Source organism: Balaenoptera borealis (genome assembly GCF_965194805.1).
Source record: "Balaenoptera borealis genome assembly, chromosome: 6".
Classification (NCBI taxonomy): domain Eukaryota; kingdom Metazoa; phylum Chordata; class Mammalia; order Artiodactyla; family Balaenopteridae; genus Balaenoptera; species Balaenoptera borealis.
Genome location: NC_138863.1, coordinates 73,572,749 through 73,585,244, shown reverse-complemented (window position 1 = coordinate 73,585,244; position 12,496 = coordinate 73,572,749). Strand labels below are relative to the sequence as shown.

The 12,496-nt window shown below is 37.1% G+C and overlaps 2 protein-coding genes across 2 annotated transcripts in view; one reads left to right on the top strand and one right to left on the bottom strand.

The window, feature by feature from the left end:
• Nucleotides 1–12,496, top strand: part of UPP2 (uridine phosphorylase 2) — a 454,968-nt gene that overhangs the window by 73,134 nt on the left and 369,338 nt on the right. The window lies entirely within an intron of this gene.
• The window catches only part of CCDC148 (coiled-coil domain containing 148), a 262,434-nt gene continuing 258,834 nt past the window's right edge, over nt 8,897–12,496 (bottom strand). The window contains exon 15 of the mRNA XM_082395299.1: nt 8,897–10,661. Coding sequence (XP_082251425.1) covers nt 10,515–10,661 — 147 coding nt within the window. The 3' untranslated portion in view covers nt 8,897–10,514. The remainder of the gene's footprint in view (nt 10,662–12,496) is intronic.

Sequence of the window (12,496 nt, the reverse complement as noted above, 5' to 3'; positions counted from 1 at the left end):
AATGTTCAATGTTTAAGTTCCTGAAAAGTTTCCCACTCAGGACCTCTCCAGCACTCGTCAGTAATCTATCAAGTGTTCATCCTCAAATGTATCAGCCAACATACAACCATTTTTCCAAAACAACTCGATCAGATGTCAGAAACAGTAGAATTCTCAGACCTTTTTTTTCTCCTTAGATCAAACTTCATCATTTCTGGGATTTGACTGAGATCTTTAAAAGTCTGTATCTTAGATTTTCCTCATAACTTCTCTAGGTAAAGTCTTGGTCTTAAAAGGTCTCCAATTTTCCCAGGTTTCCTTAAAAATGTCTTTTACCTTCAGAATGACAATATTTTACCTCTGTGTCCTACACTTAAAATCTAGCATAGCTAAGGAGATGATGAAGCTGTGTTAATGGGGGCAAAATAAAACCCAAGAAAATGCAGTCCCCATAAAGAATAACTAAATATATGCCAGATGTAGGAAGCCTCACCCTCTTCATGATTTTTAAAAATAAGAATACTACATAGGACTTTGGGTATGGGAAAATGGGCTAAACTTTTTAAGAAGAAAGTAATTTTCAGTAGGCCCTTTCATAGAGTAGAAAACAATGCTGTGGAAAACAGCAGTCAGCAACTAATGTGACATTCAAAAAAAAAAACTAAAAACACCATGTAAATGTTCTTTTTATCCTACTTTTTGCAGAAAGAGAAAATGATAATTGGGAGGACAGACTACTGAGACGGAGGGATTATCTACAGAGGGCATGAGACTGAAAAAAGAGGAAAATCTGTGGTTGGTACATTAGAGGAACTGAAAAAAGAACAGTGTATCAGTGCATCCATAGTAGCAAACAGCAAAACCCACTTAAGCTAGTTGAAATAGGAAAGCAATTTATTAAAGGGTGTTAGGTAGTTCCTAGAATTTCTGGGAGGGCCAGAGAAGATGCTCAGCCCTCACTAGGAGACTGCTTCCCTGAAGACCCACTGCAGCTCTGCTAGTCCCATGCACCTTTGCTTGCATCACCTATCCTGAGAGCGAGATAATAAAAGTATGGTAATAGATGTTGACTAGACTTATTGTGGTGATCATTTCATAACATATACAAATATTAAAACACGTTGTACACCTGAAATTAATTTAATGTTATATGTCAATTATACCTCAATTTTAAAAAGAAGGAGGAGGGAGAAGAAGAGGAGGAGGAGATGATGATGATGACGATGACACGCTGGCAGAGCTAGCTGGAAAAAATATGACATGCAGGCATACCTCGGAGATATTGCGGGCTTGGTTCCAGACCACCACAATAAAGCACCTATTGTAATAAAGCAAGTCACACGAAATTTTTGGTTTCCCAGTGTATATAAAAGTTATACTATACTGTAGTAGTCTATTATGCGTGCAAGAGCATTATGTTCAAAACATGTTTGTACCTTAATTAGAAAATATTTCATTGCTAAAACATGTTAACCATCATCTGAGCCTTCAGCGAGTTGTAATATTTTTGCGGTGGAGGGTCTTGCTTCGATGTTGATGGCTGATGACTGAGCAGGGTGGTGGCTGCTTGAAGGTTGGGGTGACTGTGGCAATTTCTTAAAATAGGACAACAATGACGTTTGCTGTATCACTGAACTCTTCCTTTCACAAAGGATTTCTCTGTAGCCTGCAATGATGTTTGATAGCATTTTACTCACAGTACAACTTCTTTCAAAGTGGTAGTCAATCTGCTCAAACCCTGCTGCTGCTTCATTAACTAAGTTTATGTAATATTCTAAATCCTTTGTCGTCATTTCAACAATCTTCATAGCATCTTTACCAGGAGTAGATTCAATCTCAAGAAACCACTTTCTGTGCTCATCCATAACAAGCAACTCTCCATCTGTTAGTTTTATCAGCGATTCAGATACATCTTCAGGCACCACTTCTAATTCTAGTCTTCTTGCAATTTCCACCACATCTGCAGTTACTTACTCCACTGAAGTCGTAAACCCCTAAAAGTCATCAATGTAGGTTGGAATCAACTTCTTCCAAACTCCTACTCCTACTCCTTCCCATGAATCACAAATGTTCTTCACGGCATCTAGAATGGTGAATCCTTTCCAGAAGATTTTCAATTTACTTTGTCCAGATCCATCAGAGGAATCACTATCTATGGCAGCTATAGCCTTACAAAATCCATGAGTTGCAAAATGGATGTTGTGTTAGCAGGCATGAAAACAACATGAATCTCATCGTACATCTGCATCAGAGCTCTTAAGTGCCCAGGGACATTGTCAATGAGCAGAAATATTTTGAAAGGAATCATTTTTTTTCTGAGCAGTCTCAGTAGTGGGCTTAAATATTCAGTAAACCATGTTGTAAACAGGTGTGCTGTTGTCCAGGCTTTGTTGCTCCATTTATAGAGTACAGACAGAGTAGACTGAGCATAACCCAAGGGTCCTAGAATTTTCAAAATGGTAAATGAGCACTGGCTTCAACTTAAAGTCACCAGCAGCATTAGCCCCTAACGAGAGTCAGCCAGGTATTGACTTGTCCTCTCTAGCTATGAAAGTCTTAGAAGGCATATTCTTCTAATAGAAGGCTGTTTCACCTACACTGAAAATCTCTTATTTAGTGTAGCCACTGAAACTGTGTCCCATAGAATTAACAGAAGCTGATAACTATAGAAATTCTTGAACTTGTCTTACAGAAGAACAGATAAGGTATCACCTTGTTAAAACCCCTTTGCTTTTAAACTGTCTTCATTGATTGAGTTCACTTTAGTATTTTTTTCTTTCTTTCTCTTTTCCTCGCTTAAGCTGCATACTTTCCTAACTTCATACAGCCCAGTTGTTTTATAGGAACTTGAAGTCAGCTCCTGCCCAGTGTGAGCTGGCTGGGGACTGGATGGAACTATGACCCTAAAACTGGGCCTGCTCAGATGTCCAGTGAATACTCTTTTGATGTCAGAGGGCTGGAAAATGCCACCCTCAGATCATGCTGTGTCTCCATCTTGAATATGCAGAATCATGTAGCCCAGATGCACCTGCACAGAACACTGATTACCTCTACCATTTTCCCTACCTCTAATCACCTTTCCCTATGCCTGAGACCACCCTGCTTATCCCATAAATATACCAACCCCCTCAGGGGGATCTGAGACTTGTTCTCCTATCTCCTCACTTGGCTGCCTTGTGAATAAACTCTTTCTCGTCTGTAAACCTCAGTGTCTCAGCGTTTGTCTTGCCGCACGTCTGGCAAATGGACCCAGTTTGGTAACACCACCTTTATTAATTATCTTAGCTAGATCTCCTGGAAAACTTGCTGTGGCTTTTACATCAGCACTTGCTTCACCTTGTACTTTTATGTTACAGAGAGGGCTTCTTTCCTTAAACCTCATGAACCAAACTCTGCTAGCTTCAAACTTTTCTTCTGCAGCTTCTCACCTCTCTCAGCCTTCACAGAGTTAATGGATGTTTTGGATTAGGCTTTGGCTTAAGGGAATGTTGTGGCTGGTTTGATCTTCTATCCAGACCACTCAAACTTTCTCCATAACAGCAATAAGCTGTTTCACTTTCTTATCATTCATGTGTTCACTGGAGTAGCACTTTGAATTTCCTTCAAGAACCTTTCCTTTGTGTTCACAACTTGGCTAACTGTTTGGCACAAGGCGCCTAGGTTTCAGCCTACCTTGGCTTTTCAACATGCCTTCCTCACTACGCTTGATCACTTCTAGTTTTTAATTTAAAGTGAGAGATATGTGACTCTTCTTTCACTTGAACATTTAGAGGCTAAGGGTTATTAACTGGCCTAATTTCAATATTGTTGTGTCACCTGGAATAGGGATGCCCAAGGAGAGGAAGACAGATGGGGAAACAGCAAGTCGGTGGAGCAGTCAGAACACACACAATGTTTATCAATTAAGTTTGCCATGTTATATGAGCATGGTGCCAACACAATTACAACAGTAATATCAAAGATCACTGATCACAGATCACCGTAACAAATATAATAATAAAAAAATTTTGAAATATTATGAGGATTACCAAGATGTGAAACAGAGACACGAAGTAAGCAAATGTTGTAAAAATCATGCCCGATGCAGGGTTGCCACAAACCTGCAACTTGTAAAAAACACAGTATCTGTGAAGCACTATAAAGCAAAGCACAATAAAATGAGGTATGCCTGTAGTTAAAATAAATAAATAAAAGCTATGCAACTATTACACCCCAAGCTGAAAGCTTCCATTACCACCAGAAATTGGATTCTTGCTTTCTTACATAGCTCTCTTAGCAATGAAGTTCCAAATGGGTGCATTTCATTGCCAAATAATATAACATGAGAGGCTGGGGAAACTGAGTATCTAGCTTTTACTCTGGAAGATGAATGCATAATGTGGGGTATTCCCCAACTGTGAGAATGGTGTGGCAAGGAAGCCAAAAATCATGGCAAATATCCAACATGGGCACTATGGTTCCAGTGTTGGAACTAGAAAGGCAATAAGTCTTGACAGATTAGGTATTACAAGTGAGAGGGGGCGCATAGCATCATGAATGACAACCAGATTTCAGGTTTGCATAATGTGGTGGATGGTGGTACCATTACTTTGATGGGGTGGGCTAGAGGGAGGAACATGTTTAGTGCAAGAAAGGATCAAGAGTTCAGTTTGAAGGGATTCTGGGAAGATACCAGCAGAGGTGGCACAGTTTTTGAATCTCTTCAAATTATCCTATAAAAAGAAACAAAAATAAATAGGACAACAATGCCAAAAACCATGGGGATAATCTTCAATAGTAGGTGACAAGGTATTGCCATACACTGCAAAATATGAATGGGTAAGGAGTAAACCACTGAGAGTTATAAGACTTGAATGTACCATCTTTGCAGGACAGAAGAAATCAAGGGTATCAGATGGACTTGAGAAACCTAAAAGAGCCAAGACATATTTACTGGAAACTTCAGTTGAAACTGAGAGTTTTGCACTCCCTAATAATAAATGAGTACAGGAGTTTGCAGTAAAGTCTGAAGGAGCCAGAGAAATCTGGGTCCCATGAATTCCCAGACTAACAAGTCAAAACTTACTTCTAGGACAAAGCCTCAGAATAATGAGAAAACTTCTGCAAAGAGAATCCAAATTGAGCAGCACAGGAACAACAGAGTCAAAGAAAATAGCAGGTCCAGATAAAAGTAAGGGAAGATGTATCTCCAGAAAACAAGCTGCCAATTTTTTTGAACATTGCAGAAATACAACAAAAGAAAAAATTCTAGAACTGTGAAGTTAGAACTATCTTAGTCACAACCACTTCTGAAAGTTAAGAAAAACCTGATTTCAAGTATAAATGAGCGAAGAAAAAGTTCAGATCTGAACATTAACAGGAAGAAACAGATTAAGAAGCAGAATAACATCCCTACAGATAAGGAATGAACACCAGAAAAACATCAGAAATAGATTAAAATTACAATCTAAAAATTAACAAAATATAAAAATAATACAAGATATGAAAGAACATTAATCAGAATTAGGAAAACTCAGAAATTAGGTGATATATTCTCAGGAGAAAATTATAAACAAAAGAAAAACATTTCAGAAATGAGGTTAACTAGAAGGAACAACAACAACAAAAAAGGCCAAAAGATTTGAATGGACATTTCTCCAAATAAGACACACAAATGGCCAATAAGCACATAAAAAAAAAAATGCTCAACATCACTATCATTAAGTAAATGTGAATCTAAACCACAATGAGATACCAATTCATATCCATTAGGATGGCTGTTAAAAACAAATCAAAAATGAAATAACAAGTGCTAGAGAGCTGTAGAGGATGTGGAGGTATTGGAATCCTTGTGCATCACTGTTGGGAATGTAAAGAGAAACAGCTGCTGTGGAAAACAATTTGACCACTCCTCAAGAAATTAAACATAGAATTACCATATCATCCAGTGGTTCTACTTCTGGGTATACACTCAAAAGAACTGTTGGCAGGGGTGTGAACAAATATTTGTGCACCAATGTTCATAGAAGCCTTATTCATGATAGTCAAAAGATGGAAACACACCAAATGTTCACTGAGACACGAACAAAACCTGGTTTAAACAGTGGTATATAGGGTCTTCCCTGGTGGCATAGTGGTTAAGAGTCCGCCTGCCAATGCAGGGGACACAGGTTCGAGCCCTGGTCCAGGAGGATCCCACATGCCGCAGAGCAGCTAGGCCCATGCACCACAACTACTGAGCCTGTGCTCTAGAGCCTGCAAGCCACAACTACTGAGCCCACAAGCCACAACTACTGAAGCCCACGTGCCTAGAGCCCGTGCTCTGCAACAAGAAGCCACCGCAATGGAGAAGCAAAGGCACCGCAATGAAGAGTAGCCCCCGCTCACCACAACTAGAGAAAGCCCGGGCACAGCAATGAAGGCCCAATGCAGTCAAAAATAAAATAAATAAATAAATGATTTTAAAAATTAAATTAAATTTAAAAATTAAAAAAATGGTATGTAAATACAGTGGAATATTATTCAGCCTTAAAAAGGAACGAAATTCTATACAAAAAGATTTTCAAAATCTGGGAAAAATAAAGAGATCAAAGGGATTCAAGAGAAAGTGACAAATAAAGACTACAAGCAAAGAAGATCCAACATAGCATAATACTATAACAGAGGTCCTTGGGGAAAAAATTAAAAGGGAGCATAATACTAATAATTATAATTTTAAAAATATCCTGAAATGAAATTAAATTTATATTGTGAAAGGGAATACCATGACTGGGTATACTGACCCAGAATGGCCAACATCAAGATCAAGTCCATAAAACTACTATATGATTAGAAAAAAAAAAATATCCTTGGTACAATCAGGCAAAAGATCAAGTGATCATCAGGGAAATTAAAATCGGATTATATACCAGCCTTTTGACATTTTATGCTAAGAAAAGTAAATGTAAATAAAGTATCTGATACTCAGGCAAAACGGACTTTCAACTATAAAGACCTCTGACAAACTGTTATCAACATTCAAGAATTCAGAAAATATTGTCTCCATGAGTAATTTCCGAAGATTTTTCTAGAAAACAGACAACCAAAATGAGAAGAAAGACACTGATATAAAGATTGGTGGCAATCAGTAAATACATATTTACTTATAGAACTAAGATTAAATTAGAGCTAAAAGAGAGAGAATATAATATTTACATAATCTTTGACAATATAAAGTACAACTATAACAAAAGGAAAAAGAATAGAAAGTGCATAGAATTTTTTATTGTTCTTGTTTTTATCATACTGGTACTTTATTCTAAGACTGTTTGTTGTGCGTAAAATGTGAGATAATGTAAATGAGTAATATACTCTAATTCTAACATTTTCGCTGAGGAATGTGAGCAGCCTCTAGGAGCTGGAAAAGGCAAAGAAACAGATTTTCCACTAGAGTCTCCAGATGGGAATGCAGCCCTATTGACATCTTGATTTTAGCCCAGTGAGACCCAAATAAGACTTCCAACCTTCAGAACATTAATAAATTTGTATTGTTCAAACCACTAAGTTTGTGGTAATTTGTTACAACAGTGATATAAAGTTAATACAAATTCCAAGCAAGAACCATACAGCAAAGCCCAGTCAACCCACGAAACCATGAAAGATAGTAAAAAAAAAAAAAAAAAATAAAAGTAGTTTTGAACCACTAAGTTTTGTTAAAAAGCAATAGATAACTGGAATAGCAAGGAAGTTATCAAGTCTATTAAGTTGTCTTTAAAGAACCCATGCGCCAAACTGAAAAGACTTCCTTTGGGCAAGGAGGAGATAATTTGAGCAGCAGTAAGGATAATACTTCAACAGATTGAAACATCAAATTCCTTTAACTCTATGACTTCATAAAGATACAACAAAACTGATCACCTTTGGATGATATTAGAAAGCCAACTCATTATTTTCAAACCTCATAAGTTAATGGGGAAAAAAAGGCTCAAACACTTAGCTTACATTTCTTTTTTTTTTTTTTAATTAATTAATTAATTATTTTTTAATTTTTGGCTGTGTTGAGTCTTCGTTTCTGTGCGAGGGCTTTAGTTGCGGCAAGCGGGGGCCACTCTTCATCGCTGTGTGCGGGCCTCTCACTATCGTGGCCTCTCTTGTTGCGGAGCACAGGCTCCAGACGCGCAGGCTCAGTAATTGTGGCTCACGGGCCCAGTTGCTCCGCGGCATGTGGGATCTTCCCAGACCAGGGCTCGAACCCGTGTCCCCTGCATTAGCAGGCAGATTCTCAACCACTGCGCCACCAGGGAAGCCCTAGCTTACATTTCTTATCTTCTCTACCAAATAGAGAAGAGGGAAATTTTTCTTTATATAAGGTTTCCACTAATAAAGGAAGAAGGAGTGATTGAATTACAGAATTTCTAGCATGTAATCTATAATTAATTAATGGCTCTAGGCATTAAGAATTAGTAATAGCTAAAATTTCAAAAAAAAATGCTCAGATGACAGAACACAACAGGAAAATTAAGTGGTCTTGGAAAAAAAAAAGAAAAAAAGAACCTGAATCTAATATAGCTTCTAAGTTCAACTGCCAATTTATAGCACACACAAAGAACAGAGGACAGAGGAACATATTAAACTACACCAGGAGGACACCATCAAAAAATCCAACATAGGAAATTCTACATGTAAATATATTTGTTTTTTCAAAACAAATACATTTCAAGGGAAAAAACAAGGATGGAGGGGGAGGTCTATAGATTAAAAGACACTCAGACATAATTTTATAACTAAAACTAAAATATAGTGTTTAAGGATCTTCCCTTGGGCGATTCAACAGTAAAGAAAGAGACAGCTAGAAGATCTAATCCCAGAACTCTCCATCACTTAGAGATCAATGGAGATGGAGGAGACGTCTGCCAGGAAGATTGAGGAGTGACTAAAGAAGCAGGAGTAAAGCAGAAGAACATGTTCCAAGATGGGGTGGTTGTCAACAGAGTTAAAGGCTGCCATGAAGTCAGTAAGATGAAGACTGAAAATGGTCATCAAATTTGTCAGTATGGAGTTCACTGGTGCCCTTGCTAAGAGCAGTGTCAGTGGAGGGTGAGGGCAAAGCTAGCTCAGAACGAGTGACCGTAACTAGAAAGTGAGAAGACACCAAATATCTAGAGGCAACATTTTCAAGACGTTCACTTAAGAAGAGGAGCAGAGAAATAGCCTGCTAGCTAGCGGAAAATGTGGGGTTAATGGAAATCGATTTTTTAAGTGAAATTTATTCGAGCGTATATGTATGCTGAAGGAGAACTTGAAGATATAGGCGAGAAACAGGGTAACCAAACAAGAGAAATTCTTGTGGAACTGAGAGGGGATGAAACCCAAATCACACATGGATTTCAGATTTATTTTATTTTGTGTCATTTAAAAAATCCTGGTCAGGACTCACTAGATTGATTGAATGACCCACAGTTGGACAAACAACTGATCTAGGGCATATTATTTTACCTTCCTGAATCTATTTCCTTATCTGTAAAATGCAGATGACAATCTCATAAGGTTATTATGAAGGTCAAGTAAGACATTATATGTAAAGTACATATATGGTACTGAGCACACAGTTTGTGCTCAATGAATGGTAACTATTATTAATACTATTTTTAAAAACAAAGAAAATTAATAAGGTCTGAGTCTGGGCATAGCCAGCATCTAGGCTGCTGCCCAAACCTCAACTAATATTTTCATCATAACCACAAGTATCAACTCCATGGTTCTCAAAATAGTGACATTACCTCCTGCTGTGTATCACCAGCTACTTGTATTTGTGTAATTGTTTAGAAATAGTAAAAAATTATGCTTGAGTTTTATTTGAAACACTTCCTTTCTATAAAATCATCTAGATATTTAATAGACAACATGGAAATTTTGATAGCATTCTGAATTTTAAAACGTTCCTTCCAAACAACCATACAAGTACATTTTTCCAAACCAAAACAGATACCCTTATGCTTGAAATGCTATTTCTAATTTCTAATTTATTCTTACAGGCTAATTTGCAAAATGAAGTTGTTTGGATGATTGGTTTGCAGTAAACATGGTATACCAAATTGGCTTCTAAATTTAGAGAAAGGTTGAGTCTCCTCTTATAATAATCGAGAAATAATAGAAGTATTAATGATAATGAAACTTCCATAATTGAAAAACTCAAATTCTGAAATAACAAGCAGAAATGAACATTAGTAGGTAGTAGCAACATAAACTGTAAATCTTGCAAATGGTTATTTTGAGCTCTTTTTATGGCATAATGCAACCTCCAAAATTCAATTTACTAAATGATAATACATGTTCCATAGGTGTCATAATTAAGTTCCATAGTCTTTGGAGAATTTAGTACTATTAAACATAACAAAGATATTGGAAATAGTGCATAAAAGTCTAAGAATCATAAAAGAAAAAGTTGTTTTTAACAGGTGCTATGATTTCTATGTCTGATATTTGAAAAAATTTTAGGAAGTAGTATTAATTGTTATCCATATAAATGTATTCAAAGAAAAATATTATTTATGTATAACAGGATTTGAGGATGAACTCTAGATTTTGAATACAGTAGACTCTGTATCCTTTCTTGGAGGTTTCTGAGGACCGATTTTTGGTAATATCTCCTTGGCATAAAATGTTTTATGAAGTCCAGCTTCTCGAAGTGCTAACTCAAAACGAAGTCTAGGGTCAGAAATGATCTGTAGAAATAAAATGATTTAAATAAATAGCATTTCATTGAAGTAAATTTTATCATTTAGTTCTGTATTTCCCCAAGCCGTGTAATTTGTTTTTGCTGGATAGATGACTAGATGACAGTAAATTCTGTGTATACAGTGACTATATTCTGGTTATTCTTACTGAAAATATCCAAACCTTTTTGACATTATCACTTTCCAGTATATCAGTGGTTTCCAACATAAGATGTACAGAATATTGTATACTAGATTAGTCAAAATAAAACATTAAAATTATTAGAAGATGGGATAAAAGAAGCTTACTTTCAGTATGATCATTGATTTGTTATTTATTGTTAGCTGGAATTATAAAATATAAACAACCATTGATTAAAATAAACCTAAACCACAACCTTGTACATCTGTCTTTAAACAGACATTTTAATTTCTCTATCATTTGGAAATATGTAAATTAAGTTCAAACACATGGCCACTACTTGAAAAACAAAATCAATAGAACTTTTCTTCCAAGGCCGGATTTTATTTCAAGCAGAACTAGAAAATGCTTCCATCAATCTGACTCTAAGAGGTATAGACATATGAGTAGTTCAATTTCCCTTTTCATTTATAGCTGATTGGACATTATTCCTCCTTCTGTGAATATTAATGTCAACAGACACTGTTTGCAATGATAAGAAGGTGGCCACGTATGGATTTCAGCTAATGAAACATTTTACATGAACTTGAAGTCCCCCTAGAGGATGGGATAATAAGCCGTTGAAAGCAACCCCTCCTTCAAGGAGCTCTTACACTAACAGAGGTAAAAAAATGTACACAGATAACTACAGTCCGTGGCAACATGTGACAGATGCTCCAAGAGTAGTAGAATACGGAGAGACATCTCCTGGTGCCAATGAGACTAGGATGGTCTCAGGTAAGGAGGACCACTTGAGCTAATTTTAAAGTTCAACTTACTCTTCTATAAAGCTGGGGATGGGGCTGGGGGAGGAAGAGAGATCAAGAAAGAAAGGCACAATCAAACTCAGAGACGAAATAGGTTAAGTTGGGATCGGGGTAATTTGGGTAGAGTACTTGGTACCACTGGGGAACACTGAAAAAGGACATTTCTAAGACTGGGACTTGAATTTTAAAGGCTTGAAGGCTATGCCAAGGAGTCTGGGGAGCTACTGAGGTTGTGTTTCTGTTTTCAGCATGGAACTAATATAATCATTGCTGTTGCATAAGAAGATGCATCTGATTACAAGTTCAGGATAAATTAAGGTGGCAGAGAAAGAAGAGATGGAGGCAGGGAGAGTGCTTAAGAGTCTACTACAATTGTCTAGACATGAAATAATAAATGTCTAAAATTGGCTGGTAGCAAGGAAGAGAGAACTGTCCAAAACACTATGAAGGGAAGAATCAATAGAACTTGGCAACTGATCAATACAGGGACTAGGGGCAACAGTGCATATAAGTCAGGAATAACACTGAGATTTGTGTCTGAAAAGCAACGTATTTGAGGCTTAAACCTAGGTTTCTCCTCTTTTGCTCCACAAGAGTCTCCCTGGTCGCTCTCATCCACTTTGAAGGATTCATGCTCACCTGTGTGCTGTTGACGTCCTCATTATCTCCAGGATTCACCTTTTTTCCCCCTAGCTCCAGAACTGTGAGTTTTAAAATGTTTTCATAATTCTGTTTTTTTCAATATGTATCAAGTGAAATGAAGATCTCCCTCACATACTGACCTCCATTTCCCCAATTCTCCTACCCAGAGAAAGCCCATCAGTTTCTTGTAAGTGTGTATTAGACATCTTCAACCTAAACCTGATATGAACAAAACAAATGCTCTCTCCCTAAGT